General features: G+C 36.1%; 1 protein-coding gene across 1 annotated transcript in view; it reads left to right on the top strand.

The window, feature by feature from the left end:
- The first annotated feature begins 6,365 nt into the window (after positions 1–6,365).
- The window catches only part of FSIP2 (fibrous sheath interacting protein 2), a 111,644-nt gene continuing 98,450 nt past the window's right edge, over positions 6,366–19,559 (top strand). The window contains exons 1-7 of the mRNA XM_058432417.1: positions 6,366–6,523; positions 6,876–7,001; positions 10,668–10,829; positions 11,868–11,957; positions 12,958–13,097; positions 14,207–14,348; positions 14,850–14,960. Of these exons, the coding sequence (XP_058288400.1) occupies positions 6,425–6,523; positions 6,876–7,001; positions 10,668–10,829; positions 11,868–11,957; positions 12,958–13,097; positions 14,207–14,348; positions 14,850–14,960 (870 nt within the window). The 5' untranslated portion in view covers positions 6,366–6,424. The remainder of the gene's footprint in view (positions 6,524–6,875; positions 7,002–10,667; positions 10,830–11,867; positions 11,958–12,957; positions 13,098–14,206; positions 14,349–14,849; positions 14,961–19,559) is intronic.

Here is a 19,559-nt window from a genome sequence, read left to right as displayed (position 1 = left end):
TTCTAATGCGGTGTTTACATTTCTGTGATGGAATTCATATTACTATGCCCTTTACTGTATCTGCATATACCAACTTTATAGCATTGAACCTTAATCTAGTTAACATTCAGCCTTAATTACTATAGATTTATATATCTATTCTTCTTTTCCTGTTTATTTCTCAGGCTTTTTTTAGATTTCACATTGTAATCATTACTGTACATTTCTGGAAAAAATCCTTTAAAATCTTTGAAACTTTCTGTCATTTTAGAATGTTAACGTCAATTCCTCAAGTTTCTTAGTTTCAGTCTATTCTGAGTAATTCTATTACATTACAATATACTAGCTACTTTTACTAGCAATTTCAGATATGATTTATGTGCAGACTAACTTTTTAACTGTTAAATGAATTATGATCACTGCAATGTATTATCAAAACATTTTATTATGTCTACTTTCTGATGAATTTATTAATATTAATTATTTTAAACTATCGGATTAAATTATTGAACCTGGACAATATAAGATAAAGTAGACAAGACAAGTAATTTTAAACAAAAGTTTACCTTTTATTTTTAATTCAAAAATACCTTGCTTAGGAAAAAATAGATAAGGTTATTGTGAGATATCAGTCAACAAAATATTAATTAAAAGGTGGCATTATTAAGAATATATTTCAAATATTAGATGAAAGCAAAAATAATCAAATGAACCCTTATGCATGCAAGAAATTAAGGAAGTATATATAACTACATATAGTATATATAACTACATACAAATTAAAATAAATAGAAAAGTTTATGGCTAGATTGAATCCACATAAGAGTTCATTAATTAAATATTGTGTTTTAAAGAGTATAACTTAAATTGGAATGCTTTTTCTAAACTAAAACGATCATTTCTATTTTTTAGATACAGAAATCAGCTCAGCTTAATGAAATAGACAAAAAATGGGGATCTGTGATGTTTAATTCTACATATCATTGTGGCTGAGATCCAGCACCCAGATATTTGGTCTAACATTTGGAATGTTTCTATGAGGGTGTTTTCTGGATGAGATTAACATTTAAAACAGTGGACATTGAGTCAAGTAGATTGCCCTCCATAATATGAGTGGGTCTCATCCAATCAGTTGCAGGGCTTAACATAACAAGTACTAATTTCCCCCAACCAAGAAGAAATTCTGCCAACAGACTGCCTTTGGATTCAAACAGCAACTCTTTCTGAGCTTGCTGGGCTACTGGCATATGTAGACAGCTCTCTGTATATATAGAGAGGAAGATACACACACACACTAACACACATAAACACATATCCCCTGTTGGTTCCATTTTGCTTGAAAATCCTGACCAACACAGGATCCTAAAGATCTTGTATTTTGTTTCTCAATTAGACATAAGGAGGTGGTAAAACCCAAACATTTAAATATTCTGCTTATATAGTTACATTAAGAAATGATAAATAAAAATGAAGAAGACCTGCAAGTATAGTGATTATTATATAATCTAGGGCTTTGGGTTGCAAATAATAGAAAACCAGCCTGGCTAATCTAGACAGAAAAGATTTGAGAAAGCTCAGAGAATATGTAAGAAAGTCTGAAATAATCCAAGTTGAGGAAAATGGAAACACAATATAAAACCACAGATGTAGTTGGACTAAAATATTGTTGCTTGTGCTATGACCAGACATTAACCCTGACTTCATGGTCCTTAGCCATACAAGAATCTTTGAATTAATTCCTTTTCAGAATACAAAGTCACATGCCCTTGACCCTCCTCCAAGGCATGCCAAAAATGAAAATATGTGACCCATCTTAATTTCAGTAAAAAGTGGGATTGAACATCTACCAACATTCATATATGCAGGATTTTCCCCAAATAAAGTAATTGTTATCTAAAGAATTAAAAACTCTACACTGATTATCACAAGTAAAATTGAGTTGTATTTCCTTTTAAGACAGAGTAACATGGAGAAGATATGCCCTGAAACAGCTAAAAAATAAACAGAACATAGGAAGCAACAATTTTCAAGACACTAGATCAGGGAATGGTCAATGATCTCTGAAAAACAATAAACAGAAGAGGCAAGGCATAGTGATAAAACTTGAAAGAACTTTCAAACCACAGCATAGGGAGGGAGAATCCAGATGGAGCCCATCTGACTCCCTGAGTTCAGGAGACAGAACCCAGAGCCCAGGAAGGCAGATATAGCTAGAGCATGCAAAAGAAAGTAGACAGGACAGCTGCATGGAACGAGAACTTTCAAGATGTGCAGAGAATTATCTTTGAGTATTTCCTGCCTATTTTTCAGAACACTGTGAGAAAACTACCATATGCCATGGAAAATAATCACTCAAAAGAGATAGTGCTGAGCTTTCACAAACAGCTGTAAACATTACCTGTTCCCACCAGCTAGGTTGGAAAAGCTTCTGATGGATGAGTCATTGGGTAGAGTTTGGAGAATAAAGCAATAATTAACCCTAAACTGAGGTGTCTTCTGATCTTCTCTAATAGACCTCAAAAGTAAGACCCAGAAGGAGAAAATTTTATCCTATAACTTTAGAAGGAGCTGATTCCAGCTATTAGTCTTCAAGTCTGCCAGCTGAAGTTCCAAACATCATAGAACAGAGACCAACTGTCTCCTCTGTGCCTCATCTGAATCTCCAAACCCAAAGAGAAACCGCTAGATACAACAAGCAATTAATGTTGCTTTAAGCCTAAGGTTTTGGATAAATTGTTTTTTCATATATAGATTATTAACCCAACTTGTTTTTTAGTTCATAAGTCTTTGAATTCATACAAGCAGTATTCGAATAGCTGTCCATGGACATAATTATAGATTACAAAACAGTAATGTGATCATTACTGAATGAGACTCTTGGTAGTCTTAGGAGAGGTAAATGTGTTTTGAATATAGAAGGAATGTGAATCATTCGACCAGAGAGTGATCTTCGGTAGATTTCTGAGGCAATGAGCCCTATGGATGGGAGCCTTAGTGTATCCATATCTTTATGTAGTTAGTTTCCTTCCATGCCAGACAATAACAAACATGATGCAAGCAAATACTTGAGAAGCACATAAGCACATTAATGTTTACTCCCTCTTGATACTGGAAGTCCTCAGACTAAAATGTAAAACCATATTGCCTAACCTCCTGGAGAATGAAAAAGAATACATGTAGACAATGATCCAGCCATCTCAATCATTCCAGTTTATTTGTTGGTTTTTGTCTGAGAGCCCAGACATGTGAGTGAAGCCATCCTAGATGATCTAGCCCTAGCTAAGCAAGTGCAAACCCAGACAACACCAGCAAACCCAGAGAACTGTGAGGAGTAATAAATCATTGTTTAAAGTCACTAAATTTTAGAAATGGTTTGTTATGTAGAAAAGGACAATAAATAAAGTCTCCGAAAAGACCCCAATGTTCATAAAACCTCAGACACATACTCCTCTAAATTTTCCAAGAATACAACAAATTCTCCTTTACATATAAATGTCATAGATATTTTATCTACACTGTAGGCTTCTTTTCCATTTGCTTTCCTTATAAATAGAACTCACCTATTTGATGTGGATTTTTCTTTCTTTTTTTGAGAATTCATTTTTTCTGGCTTACCTATTTCCTCTGGAAATTCAAGCTTGTCATCCACCACTGTCAGCTTCTCACAGCAATGATTCCCTCCGACTCTGTTTTTTAAAATAGGTGAGATGAGGAAGAGCTCAAAGTTTTGAAAGTTTTCTCTTAAATTTTTCTCAAATCCATTCTCTGCATGTCTACAAATCATGAAGTCTCCCAGATATTTAGTCTCATCCCCACAAATCCATGTTCCAAATTGTTGCCAGGGTGTTCTTCTAGAATAAGAATTAGCTTAAAATTTTTCAGTGGGTTCTCATTCATGTCTGACTAGGTCAGGAAACAAAATTTTGCCTAGCACTCACTAAGTGCTTGCTCAGCACTATGCTAGGTGCTGTGCATACAAGTCAAATAAGCCAACCCCTGCTCTAAAAGAATTTACATTCTAGTAAAGGGAGACTGACAGGTAAACAGATATTATTGCTGTAATGTGAAAGAGTTAAGATGGAGGAAAGCACAGAGGGAGAGAATTTGTCAAAAGCTTAGAAAGACAGAAAGACTTCCTGGAGGTGTAACACTTGAGTTGTTTTTAAAGGCTGATTGAAATTAGCCAAGCAGTGAATTGAAAGGGGCTGTCAGGCAGAGGAGACAGCATAAACAAAGATGCAGAATCATGCATGAATAAGCAGGCCCCATGTAGAGAACTAACCACAAACAGTTTGGTGTCATTTGAGATTTAACTCTGAGATGTGGCACAGGGGAGTTATGTCTCAGAAATGGACAAAAACGGGGCTGTGAGAGGTAGTATAATAGTACCCCAAAGATGTCTATGTCCTCATTTCCAAGACTATGTGAATATTTCATAGCAAGGAGGAATTAAGATTGCTAATAGAATTAAGGTTGCTAATCAGCTGATCTTAAGACAGATAAATTAGCATGCATAACCCAGATGGGCCCAATGTAATCACAATGATTCTTTAATTGTAGAAGAGAAGGAGGCAGAGGTCTGAGTCAGAGAGAGGTTTGAAGATGCTACATTGCCAGATTTAATGTGTGAAGAAGGAGCAACTTCTAGCAGCTGGAAAGGGCAAGAACATAGGTTGTGATCTAGAGCTTCCAGAAAGAACACAGCACTTCCAATACACTGGTTTCAGCCCAGTGAGATTCTCTTTGGATTACTAACCTCCATCACTGTAAGATAATATATTTGTGGTAATTTAAGCCACTAAGTTTGTGGTGATTTGCTAGCAATAAGAAACTGATACAGAGACCAAGTAACAGAGGCTATTACACACTTTGGGCGAGGGCAGTTAGGAGTTTAAAGTGAGGAAGAGAAATGGTCAGTTTGCCATCAAAGATCAAATTGATACAAGATGGATTGTTGGGGTAGATGGTGGCAGGGAGATGCTATAAGGCTGTGGCAATGGTGCAAACAAACAAACAAACAAAAAATGATTAGCGGCTTAACCGGGAGAGTAAAGTAGGAGTAGATATAATCGGGCAAATTAATTTTAGTGATAAAATTAGTGGGACTCGGGGACCAACTAAACATGGGAGATAAGGGGGAAAAGAAGTATCTACAAGCATTCCTTAGTTTCTGGCTTGGGTAGACTTTGGTATTGTCACTGAGATGGGAAATGCAGGAAAAAGCCTTTGTTTTTTTCCTGTTTTGGTGAAAGGTGTGTGTGTGTTGAGATTTGAGTAGACTGAATTTAAGACGATTGTGGGATATCTGTGTGGAAGCTGGCAATAGACTATATCCCAAGCTTAGATTTCAAATTTAAGAGTCCTAAGCACATGTGTGGAATTACAACAAAGACAGCAGAGTGCGCTGATTAAGAAAACAGCCTCAGGAGCCACCATTTAATAGCAATTGTCAGTCTTCCTCAATCTTTGAAAAATAAAGGGTAATGACTGATAAGGCCACTAAAATAAATAAATGTTTAAAAGGGTGTTTAGCACAGTATATGGAAGTTAGTAGATTCTCAAGAAATGGTAACTGTTATTATTAATCGGGCCAGAAATAAAAGAGAACAGCAGTGGACCAAAGAAAGTATGAAGCTAAGTCTAAACAACAGGTGGGTTAGATACATACTGTCTCTGCCCTCAGAATACTCCCAGTCTAGTTAGCTTCTTACAGACAGGAGCCATATTTTACTCACGGCTGTGTCCTGCCCGGTGCCTAGCTCAATGACTGGCCCAGAAGCGTCAAGCACTTTATAAATTTCGGCTGGATGGTTGAAGAGAAAGAGGGAAATAGGATCAAGCCGCAGGAGCAGAGAGGAGGCAGTGGGAGAGTGGTAAAGAGCGCTAGAAAGGAGAAGGAAACCTGGGGGACAGAGGAGGCAGGAGGAAGGCAATGAGCCCCTTAGGAAGCCAAGGCGTCTGCCTTGTGGACCTGGTGTGGGAAGAAGCTGTGGGAGCCTGGGGATGGGGTGTGGTCTATACGGGGGAAGATGTAGAATGGGCAAAAACAATTACTCGGGAATTTGTATTGAACGGAACAGGGCTCCTTGGAGGCCAGAGGAAATTAACCAGTTACTCACCAACAAAGCTTATACGTTTTCGTTAGGACTGGCTAAGGCGTGATGGTTTCAGAGAAAGATGAAGTGTCAACTGTGGTCCTCTCAGATCAGGCCTCTCAGACCGATTTTCCCAGCTCTGCGGGCGCTCTACGCGCCGGCGCGAGCCGCCCCTCAGGAGGCCACCGCCCTTCTAGGGCCGCTACCATTGGAAGCCTGGAACGCGGGGGGCGGGGCCGCGGTCGTTGGGCTCTGGCGGTTCCTGGTCAGGTCCCGACCGAGAAACAACCGGGTGCGAGAGAAGGAGAGCGGGGCGGGTGAGGAAGGGGCTGAGGGGGCTTGTGCCGTCCATGGAGCTGTACCTCGGCGCCTGCTCCAAGCCTGCCAATGTCGCCGTCACCAAGACGGTCGCCACTGTCCTGGCCGCGGACACCCAGCAGTGCGAAGACGTGAGTGGCCGCAAGCTGGGCGGCGTCGGCCTCTGGCGGCCGCAGGCCTGCTGGGTAGCGGGGCAGGGATTGCCACACATGGGTCGCGAGGCTCCCAACTGTCCCCCTTCAGGAGGCTGCCCTCTTGCGGCGCCCGGGGGCGGTGGCGGTGGCTCGGACTGTACCGGCCGCAACTGGCAGGCGCGGGACGCCAGGAGAGCTGGTGACCAGGGAAAATGGGAGGACTTCACGATGCCCTGAACCCTGATTGTATAATTCTTCGGAGTCTTTGGTTGCAGTGGAAGTAGATTGGTCTAAACTAAACGAATACTGCCTAAAAGGAAAGACAAAACTCTCCAATTGTGTCTGACAGGGCGTGCACAAAACCCACTTTGCAGGGGTTGGACCGGCTCAGCTACTGGACCTACCTCTCGGGGTCAAGCTGCCTGTGATCCCAGGAAGCAATGCTGTATTCTATACTACGAATTTCGGTGAAAAGGTGAACAAGTTTTTATCGTCTTTCTTTCCTTTACCCTTTACTACTTGCTGTTCAACTCAGAGGCTGCATCATACAAAATCCATTAAAGGAATTTACATCAACATTTACAGGAAAAAAAAAATCCCACATCTGACCGAAGGTATTGTTTAGAATGCATATGAAGCACTTTCATCTAAATGGTTTGGACATAATCATATTCCAGAAAGTTTAGATTCTTAGTCCTTAATTTAAAATTCACGGTACCATATTAATATTCCTTATAATAAAACTTCATATATGCTTATATAATAAGTTTTGATGTACTTAGAAACATGTTTAGAATGTGAAAGGTTATTAGTGCTAGCTGCCATTTAATGATGTGTTAACGATTTTAACTGACAGTATCTTGGACCAAACTCTCTTCACGGGAAATATTATTTTGTTTTGAGTTGAATTCTATTTTACACATAAAGAAAAAAAAAAGAACTGAAACAGTGGAACTTAAAATGAATTAATATGTTTAGTATTTTAACCTTACTTTAATGAAAGAAAGCCCTGCCTCAATGAGGAAGAGACTCCACAATTTGCCCCAGCCTTTCCATCCAGCATTGTCTCCATCCAGAGGCTCAGCTTCTTCAAGTTGAGTCTTTCACACCTACCCATAAATACCATGCTAATACTTCAGTATTTTGTCAACTTTGCCCCCAATCCTGGCATACCTTGTCTTCTTCTCCCCAGTCTATGAATCTGAGCTATCAAGACTCTTTGAACTGTGATAGCCCCGCATTAGCTTATTTTTGCTTAGAGTTCATGTTGCCCTTGATTTGCATGATCTCACTTATACAAACCATACTTCATCATACTGAATTATAGTGTGTACTTTCCTTAAGCCTTTTCATGTTTTTAGTCCTCAACACCACACCTACCCCCAAACCTCCCCAGCCTTTGACTAAGTAGTCAATGCTGAAGGAAGTTTAGTACATTCTTGTTGACTGGTTGCTTTTATCAGTTTTGCAAAAAGTTCTACAAGAAAGAATTCTAAGTGGCCCACTTACCCTTCTATTGTCTATGATGTCATCAGAAATAAGTAGAACCCCTTGGTATCTGATACTTGCTTAATGTCTTATACAGTTCAGTCTGTTATAACAATGTACCATAGACTGGGTGGCTTAGAAATAATGTAAACTTATTTATCATTGTTCTGGAGCTGGAAGTCCAAGATCAGGACACCAGCATGGTCAGATTCTGGTGGAGGCCCTTTGTAGTCCTTTCATTATTACCTCCCTGCATGGTAGAAAGAAGGCTGGAGAGTTCCCTGTGGTCTCTATAGGAACATTATTTCCCTTGATGAGGACTCCACCCTCATGACTTAATTATTCCCCCAAGGCCCCAGCTCCTAATGCCATCACATTGAAGACTAGGATTGCATATGAATTTTGGGGGCATACAGTCAATCTAACACACTAAATAAACATAATTTCTTAAAACAAGTTTTGTTTCTGAAAAAAAGTATAATTGCTCTTTAAAAAAAAAAAAATCTGTTCTACTAGATTAGAGCAAGTGAACTACAAATATACCAACGTCACACAATTTGAGTCACATCCACACAAACTAACTTTGCAAGAACGTGCTTGAAATTTATTCCATTACAGGTGATAGAATTCCTCTTTAGTGTATAAACTTAGAACTGTGGCTTTTGTCTCCTCCCTCAAATATATTCTTTTTACTCTATTGCCATTTTCTCTGTCGACCATTAATTCACTTGTCTACTACTTTTCAAAAAGATGTTCTATTTGTTATTACATGAATTCTCCCAAAATTTATTCATTTAATGATAATTAGGCAGCATACTAGTTTCTCAGAAGAATTTTCTCTTTCAGTGTACACTCCTTCATGAGGTAATGGTTAATAGTCACTTTTTAAAGGCAACCAGTTATTTTAGTTGTCAATAGAAAAGTTACTCTGGCTCAAATGGGTGGATTTGTTTAAAAGTGTTCTTAGTTTACAGGTCAGGAGCTCAGGTTTGGTCTTGAGAAACATATGCCTGTCACAGCTAAAAGTTAACATCTTTTTTAAGTTTACAGCTAAATGTCAACATCTGAAAGAAATATTCAATCTACTCCTTCACTTATTATTATTGATCAGTTCCCTTCCAGGAAAGATCTGGGCTTCATATGTGGATTCACTGAATTCAAGACTCTCCCCTTTACAAGTTCTTTCTTTGCCTTCTCAGGAAAGCATTGGTAACCAGGGAATCTAGCTTTCTGATTAGGCTCCTTGGAAGGAATTAAAGTTTAATGTTAAACAAGAGGTCAGAAACTTAAAGAAGCTTTTAAATGCAAAGGAAGAGCTAGTATCTTACTTTGTTCCTCTCATCTACCTTTTACCCATATGCAAAGCATTCTCCTACCTACCTTTTGAGAGTTCTTATTAGGGTCCAACCTAGCCAGACTCCCTAGTGTTCTAGAATTGGACTGCAACTGTGGTTACAGCCAGACTGGAAACAGAGGTCACAAATTGGTGCCTCTAGTCATGTCGGGATTGGTGCTTAGTGTTGTTGTGGTAGTACAAATTGAATTTCATACCTGCAAATAGGGCAGGTGCTCTCTGGTTTCACATATTACCCACATACTCCAATTATCTGTCTCCTGAGCCAGTGCCTGATTTAACATATTTTGAGCTATTATAAAACGTAGTTTTTCTGGCCCAGCAAACTTAAAACAGAAAGAAGGGATGCAAAAACAGCCTTAACACAACTTCTTACTCTCATTCTCTACTTTTTCCATTTCAGAGGTCCCCCAATAAGCCATTATCACCATCTTGCTATTGAAAAACTAACTGAGAACTCACACCAAAAAACTCACTTTGCTAATGTTTTAATTCATGGTGAGATAGAATAACTCAGCTGTTTTCTCTAATGCAGCAGATATAAGAAACATGACTAGTAATTGATTATCTTTTCCTCCTTTTATATGTTAATTGCTGTTGCCTAAAGGTGTATTTGGTCTTCACACAAATAGAAAAACTTCAATTTCTATAAATATTCTTTATAATTGGTTATTTAATAAGGTGAACTGCATAATATAGACCTCAGGTATTCTTCTTACTCTAGCACTCAGAGATTGTTGGTTCCTTGCATTAAAAACCCCAAGATGCAATGACTCTTTAACTCAAAATCATTAACACCTAAGTTTTACTTCTACCATTTGTTAAAGTTATTTTCATAAATTTTGATGAAACATTTTGTTATTTTTGTTCATTTTAAGATGATTGAAATATAATTATAATTACTATTAATCCTTTTATCTTTTGAATAGAATATTTTGATTTGAGAGAGGGAGGAGGAAAAGAGAATCCTAGCGTTGGCTTTGTACCTTAAAACAAACTATATGCTATTCCCTTTCTTTTCCTCTTCTCTTTTCTTATTTGGCTGCGAGTCAGGGGCTGAAGAGGATTAGAGGAGGAACTGATTGGGTGAAGGTGAGTCTTTGGGATAATTTATGCAGGTGAGGAGAGAGGAAAGGAAAGGCAGGAAAGCATGCCCAACTCCAATTTTTCTGTAGCTGTTTTTCCCCATTTCAGATTCCTTTGGCACATTTTATTTTCAATGAACATTCTAATCATTTTGATAGATTATTTAAAGTGAAAATGCATTAATTTTACATATTTTTGAATCTGTGTTTGCAGCTTTTTCGACCTTCTTATGGTTTTAACCTGACTGATCCCTACTGTCGACTTTTGGAAAACCAATATAAAAGCCTCCATGATCCACATTTAAAAGCATACTATAAGCGCAAAGATATTTTGAAGAGATTAAAGAAAGGTGGCTACATCACCAGCAATAATAAAGTGGGTTGAAAAATTACTTTTTTTTTAATCAATGAAACCCTTTAAAACTTGATATAAACTTGTTTCTGTACCTCACTCGGGGGGCCTGTGTCACTTTTAACTTGGTCATGAGACAATACTTACTAGGCAGTTCTATAAATTTCTCAGTATTTGAATCAACAGAAATCAGACAACAGTTGTTGCTAAATGAAAGTACTTCTTCCTTCACCTTTTTTCTTTGTACTACAAAAAAATTATTGACAAATAATTTAAGAATACAAAGACATTATTTTCCCACATGTATTATAGCCTTCTTTCCCTGTCTTTAATGGCACAGTATACTTGTCAAGAATTATGTTCCATATACTTTTAAAAACTTGAGATGAAACAGAAACTTAGCAAAATTCAATCTATTAGAACCTTGATAGAGTATATTCTTATTGGAGTCGAACAGTGTTATTACACTTACAATTATAATCCAATTACAGCTAATTGAAATTATTACTGTGATAACTCTAATTGTGTAAACTAAACTCCTTTTATGATATAAGTAATATTAATAAAGTAATATGTGTATATTTTTTAGAGACAGGTTCTCACTTTGTTGCCTACACAGGAGTGCAATGGCGCAATCATGGCTCACTGCAGCCTGGACCTCCTGGGCTAAAGCTGTATTCCTGCATCAGCATCTTTAGTAGCTGGGACTACAGGCACATGCCGCCCAGCTAGTTAATTTTTTTTTTTAGAGATGGGATCTTGCTATGTTGCCCAGGCTCATCTCAAACTCCTGGCCTCAAGAGATCCTCCTGCCTCAGCCTAAGTAATGTTTTTGGATAGAAATTTCTTGTGGATTAGCAAATGCAGAGAGATACTACTTACAAGATGGTTAGCAGTTTATTACTCTTTATGCCAAAATGTTATCAAATTTTATGTCACTGCTATATTTTTAAGTTATTTTTAAATCAATTTAATGATTTAAAAATATATTTAAAATATTTATATAATATTAACATATTGAACATTTTTTAAATATCCATCTGTTTTCATTTTTGTTTGCAGGTTGTATGTACCTTGAGAGAATTGAATAAGTACAGGCAATATCTTACCAGTTTAAAATTAGACTTTGAGAGAAACTATATAAAAGAACAAGTAAGTTAAATACTTAAACCTGGTTTTTTACATAGAGTTTGGAAGAAATGCTTGTTTATATGTAGAGTGTTCTTTTAATAATATTGTGACCCTTTATTATTGACAAAGTAATTGAATATTTTTTCCAAGTGAAGATTTAGAGTAGGAATAAACAATATTTGAATTTTGCTATATTTGGCCAAGAATGGGAAAGGGACTGGGTCATCTATCAACACACCAGTGGTAGCTGGCATAATTCAGTAATTAAATTGCTCGTCAGGTGTATTGTTTCCCCCTGAGCTAAGGCCAATAAGAAACATCTCTTGTGGCAGAAAGATTCTTAAATTGAAACCTAAAACAGTTTGAGCCATAGGAAAAGAACAATAATTATCTGTAGTGTTCTACAGTGATTCAAGAATATGTACACTCTGCGTTTGTACTCATACACATGCGTGCACCTGTATTCATTCAGTAAAAATGTTGCTCTTGAATGTGAAGTAGAATGATTGGGTGTAGAGTGAATGGTTATGGATAGTGACTTCCTTTTGACTTTTGACTCAAAGATGTGTGTGTGTGTGTGTGTGTGTGTGTTTGTGTGAATTCAGATTTTAGGGTCAAGAGGTTTGGATCGAAGTGAGAAAGGTGTATTTATGTGAGTGTTTGCAAATGTATGTCCTAAAGATAAAATGGTTAAATACAAACGAGAAAGACTTCACTGTATTTCTAAGTATTCTGTATTTTCCCCACTTCATTCTGTGCCCAGTGTTTCTTCTCTACTTCCTGCATATTTTTATTTAACTTATTTAGAATAGGTAGACAAATAAACTGAAATGTTTACCTTTTATTTTCAGAGATAAATCTTAATTTTGGCTTACTTGTCTGTGTCTTTAATGGATTCAAAATAGATGTAAATGCAATTAAACTGAATTAAGCATGTATAAAATATAGGAATTTAAATGGTTTTGTTTCTGGGAAATGTAAAAAGCATTATATATATGTAATACGCACATTTCTTAAATAGAGAATGCTTGCAAAACAACTACATAACGTACCGGAAAACAATCAAATCCCTCAACATTGTGATGTTGCACAAGTCCAAAACTGGTTGTTAAAGGAGGGCACTGAATCTATTAAGGACCAGGAGCGGCTAATGAGGCATAGGTAAGATTAAAGTTGATGCACATTTTATGGGTATGTTGTGGACCCAGATAAGCTGGAAACTACTAGAAAGAATTGAAGACAATTTTTTTAAGTACTAGACACCATTCTCCTGGATCCCTCAGCATGTAGAGGAAGGAAGTGAAACCAAGAGGTGGAAGAATTTTCTACCAGAGGGGTTAGGGTTACTGGAAGCCCAAGGGTAAGCCAAACTGGTTATTGAAAGAAAATTAGATTCAAAATCTTTCTATATTAGAATATAGAAACAATATATTCAAACAATATATTCAAACAATAACAGCTTTTTAAGATTAATCTTTAAGAACTGACAGCATTTTTTGAGGAAGTTAGTGCAAAGTCAAAAAAAAGTAAGTTTGGAATAACTGATGCCAACATATAAATATGTGCTGTCTATAAAAAAGATTGTAAGCTCATTTAAATATGACTCAGTCATATTCAATCATGGCCATTCCATGGACAAGCCCATTTCTTAGGAAGTAAAGGATGTTATAGTTCTTTTTCCTACACTAGGGATGGGATAAGGAATTGGGCTGACTTTTATTACCTGACTTTTATATTCATTCCATGGTTTCATTCCATGGTATTATTGCCATAATGCATATTGATGTACCAGAGATCTAGACTACAGATGAGCGATTTGTTCAAGGACTTGTAAATTACAAGGAACCCGGTGCCCACTTTTTCTTAGAGAATTCAAATGTACTGTTTTTTTATTTTTTTTTCCACATTTGAAGTTACTGTTTCAATTATTTCAGCCTTTTTTGCAAGGTCATATTCTTAAACCTACTGAGTTATGAATGCTTACTGTGCAAAATGTTTTGAGTAACTTTGCTCTGCTTTTTACCATTATCTTTGCTATTATATCAGATACTTGTGTAGTGGAGAGACCTTATAATAAGTAAAACATGGTGAGCTGGTGGGTTAGGCTGTTTTAAAGGTTTGTAAACAGGACTGACAGAAAAACAGTAAAATTCTTGTAGTTCAAGAAATGAAAGGCAAGCAAGGAAGTGGTTTGGGAATGGCATAGCAGATGATGCCATCATAAAAGAAACAGCCAATTCACCTTTAGTAATATCTGCACTCTTACTCAGATATTTGGATATGATAAGTAGAAAACTAGAAGAACTTGAACGCACAGCAGAAGAACAACGCCTATTCCTGATGGATAGAGAAGAAAGACGACAGCGGGAACACACAAGAAGAAAACTTACTCTTCGTAGAAAAATAGAAGAGGTGAGAGATAACAACTTTAAAATATTGAGAGAAAAATTGTATACAGTTGTTGCATTTGTAAATAATTTTAACTGTATATTGTGCTGCTTGAAGTCATTTCAGTTCAAAATAATTTGTTACCATTAAATTTCCTTTATAGCTATAATACACAAGTTGTTACATAAAATAATGAGGTGGATACCACAAAGTACGTATATAAGCCAATTTCTGCTCTTAAAGAACAGTTAGAAAGTTAACTGGACACTATTTAACTCTCTTATTGCCCTATTGTGGAGACAAAAATTTTTTGAAATTTAGCTTTAGTGAAAAATTATCAATTTGCATTCCTAATAAGGGTGCAGTAAGAAAAGTATATTCTAAACCCAATGTATGCCTTTCATTATGTTTAACCTGATTTCTATTAGGCCCTGACTTGTTTAATATACTTTTTGGTGGGACAAAATACAAAGATATTGTTGTGAAAGGAACACACACCAAGTGCAGTAACATTGTGATTTCTAGGAATGGAAGGCAAAAGAGATGTTACTTCTGACAAGGATGGCAGAAGATGTTAAAAGAGAAGAGAGGATAGAAGAACAACGGCATAGAAACAGAGAAGAGAGTGACAGGAAGGTAGGGTGAGCTTATAACCATAACTTGAGCTGTTTGAAGAGAAGATTTTGTTTTGATTTTTTGAAGTACAAATCACTTTGTGAGATGACTGTTGCCCAGTTACTCCAAATGATATGCATGATATAAAACTGCAAGTTATGGACATTTTTAGTATTTTTGACTATAATACAAAAAGTTCTGCTCTATTATGTGATATAACTATTTTTGGCTTTATTTTTATACCATAAACCATACTTGTAATTACTATGAAAAAATTAAATGACTGATTAACTTTTTTTAGAACCAGCAGTTCTTTGTAGGATTTCTCAATTTTTCCTCACCAGTTGATTTTATTTACCTTAACTTTTTATCTTTAATAATATATAAGATTTTGTGATTTAGAGTGTAAATCAATATAAAGAAAGAGAAAAATCCTATCACCACCACCCTATCAACTTTTTAGTTCTCACATATACACATACACCCCCCCACAATGTTTCCAATAATATTTATTTTTTCCAATTAATAATTAAAAACATGTTATTATACCTCACAAGCTGTAGGCTGTTTTTTTCATGTAATAAAATGCCATTGTGAACTTAGCATGTTGATTAATGTTGATCTAAAATTCTAAATAGCAATTTTAGGTAGGTTATAGTTAACAAACCTAGGTGTGAGTGTAAGATTTACACAATTTGGTTTGTATTGACATATACTGTTACGTAGCAATTTTGTAAAAATATTGAAAGTTTAAATATGTATGCTTCTCTTTCATTGTGTTTGTTACCTGTACCTTTCAGTACCATCAGATACTCACTGCTCATTTTGCAGGCTCAGCTTATTCCAATTTACCATGATTATTATTTTTCTTCTTTCTTTTTTGTTTTTCTTTCTTCTTTATTTTTATTTATTTATTAATTTTTTGTAGAGACAGGTTTTTGCTATGTTGCCCAGGCTGGTCTCAAACTCCTGAACTCAAATGATTCTCCCACCTTGGCCTCCTGAAGGACTGGGATTACAGGTGTCAGCCACCACGCACAGCCACAGTTATTATTAATATTTTCTAATACTCAGTTTTTCACTATTTTTCAATGAGAAGTCTCACCAAGTTGTCCTCTTCATTTTGCTCTAAAACTGCACATATCTGGGCGACAGAGCAAGACTCCGTCTCAAAAAAAAAAAAGTATCTTTGTTTTCCAGAAGCAATTGAATGCACTAGATTCTTCTCCTTTTGCCTAATATCAATTACTACCCAAAGAATGTTGGTCAGTTTTAGTGAAGACTAATGCAACTGATCAAAATCAGCCTGGAAGGAGTGCCCATTAGACGTGGTCACTGACTGTAAGCATAACACCACAGGCTGCCCAAGCTGTGCTAATGGCAAAGCCATTTGAACATTGATATTTCCAATGGAGTTATTTTACAATTGTCCTTTGTGAATCTTGTTTTACTATAAGAAATTTTGAATTCCTTTGAGTTTCATAATATTTTTATGTCATGATTTTCAGATTTGACATTATATATTTTTTTCACTGCAAATTATGTCTTATTATATTATAGTTTAGGTTTTGCTCTTAATATCTTTGTCAAAAACCATTTGTGTGGATCTATTTTTGGACTCTCTTCTATTCTTTGACCTATTTGTTTGATTGTTGTACCTTTAATAATTCTTTGAATCTGTCATGCTAGTCTTATGCATTTCTTTTTCTATTTCAGTTGTTTTAGTTAATCCCAAGCCCTTTGTATTTCCATATAAATTATAGCATCAGCTTATTAATTTCTACCAAAACGTCTTGCTGAGTTTTTTTTTATTGGATTTGCATTAACTCTATAGGTCAGTTTGGGCACAATTTACCTCTTGATAATATTGAGTCTTTCAAATCATGAACCACATATGTTGCTCCATTTATTTAGGTCTTCTTAATTTCTCTTAACAGTGCTATGTAGTTTGCAGTGTACTGTTCTTATGTTTCTTTTCATAGATTCATCCCCAGGTATTTCATACATTTTATGCTATCGTAATTTATATTTCTTAAATTTCAAACTTCGAATACTTAATGCTAGCATTTAGAAAAACATTTGATTTATTTATATTCATCTTGTATCTTGCATTGTTAACAATCAATAATCAGTTCTAGTAGTTCTTTTTTCTAGATGACAATTAATAGTTTACATAGATGATCATTTCTGTGAATAAAGGGACTTTTATTTCTTCTGATGAGTTTGTTTAATTTTTTTTTCTTGCTTGATCACACTGCTTGAAACCTTCAGTATAATGTTGGATAGAAGCAAACATACTAGCTATTTTTGACTGGTGATTTGTTTGTTAGTGGCTCTCTTTGCTAGTGATCTCAAGGGGAAAGGATTAAGTCTGTCACCATTAATTATAGGGTTAGCTGTGGGTTTTTTTACAGGTGTCATTCATTGGGATGAGGAAATTTTCTTATATTTCTAGCTTGCTGAACATTTCTATCAGAAATGGATGTAAAATTTTGTCAAACATTTTCTTTTGTGGTTTTATTGAATTCATATGTAGCTTTTCCTTTGTGGCTCTTTGCTTAGTAGATAATGTAAATTGATTTTTGAATGTTAAATGAATCCTGAACAAAAGATCATTAAACCAATACGCTTGGTATGATTGTATGATCATTTTTACATATTGTTTTATTAAATTTGCCTAAATTTTGTTTAGAATTTTGCACTAGAGATGGTAGTGCAAAATGTAGTTTTCTTGCACTACCCTTCTCTGATTTTGGTATCAGGGTATTGCTGGCCTTATACCATAAATCTCTATGTATTCCATCTTCAGATTTTTGAAAAAAATATTTTAGAATTGGTATTGTTTATTTTTTATATATTTTATGGAATTTATCAGTGAAGACATTTGGGTATGAGGTTTCTTTGTGGGAAGATACTTAACTAAATACCTATTCAAAACATTATTTTTAAAAGTTTTGATAATGTATTCTAGAAATTTTTTCATTTCATCTGAATTGTGGGGTTTATTGACAAAGTTGTTTATAACATTCCTTTGTTATCATTTGAGTATTTCTAGACCCTGGTGATGTCACCCACTTTCCTTACTGATATGGTAATTTGTAACTTCTTTTTTCCTTATCAGTCCTGGCTAGAGTTGCTTTTTCTTTTTCTTCTTATTTCTCTTTTTCTGATTTTCTCAAACTGCTAGTTTTTAGTTTTTTTTTGTTTTTTTTTTTTATACTTTAGGTTTTAGGGTACATGTGCACAATGTGCAGGTTTGTTACATATGTATCCATGTGCCATGTTGATTTCCTGCACCCATTAGCTCGTCATTTAGCATTAGGTATATCTCCTAATGCTGTCCCCGCCCCCCCCACCCCCCTCCCCACAACAGTACCCGGAATGTGATGTTCCCCTTCCTGTGTCCATGAGTTCTCATTGTTTAATTCCCACCTATGAGTGAGAACATGCGGTGTTTGGTTTTTTGTCCTTGCGATAGTTTACTGAGAATGATGTTTTCCAGTTTCATCCATGTCCCTACAAAGGACACGAACTCATCATTTTTTATGGCTGCATAGTATTCCATGGTGTATATGTGCCACATTTTCTTAATCCAGTCTATCGTTGTTGGACATTTGAGTTGGTTCCAAGTCTTTGCTATTGTGAATAGTGCTGCAATAAACATACGTGTGCATGTGTCTTTATAGCAGGATGATTTATTTTTTTATCGGTATATACCCAGTAATGGGATGGCTGGGTCAAATGGTATTTCTAGTTCTAGATCCCTGAGGAATCGCCACACTGACTTCCACAATGGTTGAACTAGTTTACAGTCCCACCAACAGTGTAAAAGTGTTCCTATTTCTCCACATCCTCTCCAGCACCTGTTGTTTCCTGATTTTTTAATGATGGCCATTCTAACTGGTGTGAGATGGTATCTCACTGTGGTTTTGATTTGCATTTCTCTGATGGCCAGTGATGATGAGCATTTCTTCATGTGTTTTCTGGCTGCATAAATGTCTTCTTTTGAGAAGTGTCTGTTCATGTCCTTTGCCCACTTTTTGATGGGGTTGTTTGTTTTTTTCTTGTAAATTTGTTTGAGTTCATTGTAGATTCTGGATATTAGCCCTTTGTCAGATGAGTAGGTTGCAAAAATTTTCTCCCATTCTGTAGGTTGCCTGTTCACTCTGATGGTAGTTTCTTTTGCTGTGCAGAAGCTCTTTAGTTTAATGAGATCCCATTTGTCAATTTTGGCTTTTGTTGCCATTGCTTTTGGTGTTTTAGACATGAAGTCCTTGCCCACGCCTATGGCCTGAATGGTATTGCCTAGGTTTTCTTGTAGGATTTTAATGGTTTTAGGTCTAACATGTAAGTCTTTAATCCATCTTGAATTAATTTTTGTATAAGGTGTAAGGAAGGGATCCAGTTTCAGCTTTCTACATATGGCTAGCCAGTTTTCCCAGCACCATTTATTAAATAGGGAATCCTTTCCCCATTTCTTGTTTTTGTCAGGTTTGTCAAAGATCAAATAGTTGTACAATCAGGCAGGAGAAGGAAATAAAGGGTATTCAATTAGGAAAAGAGGAAGTCAAATTGTCCCTGTTTGCAGATGACATGATTGTATATCTAGAAAATCCCATT

Source organism: Hylobates moloch, unplaced genomic scaffold (assembly GCF_009828535.3).
Source record: "Hylobates moloch isolate HMO894 unplaced genomic scaffold, HMol_V3 SCAFFOLD_1, whole genome shotgun sequence".
In the NCBI taxonomy this organism is placed as follows: Eukaryota; Metazoa; Chordata; class Mammalia; order Primates; family Hylobatidae; genus Hylobates; species Hylobates moloch.
The sequence above is the reverse complement of the archived record's forward strand: the minus strand, read 5'-3'. Positions and strand labels throughout refer to the sequence as shown.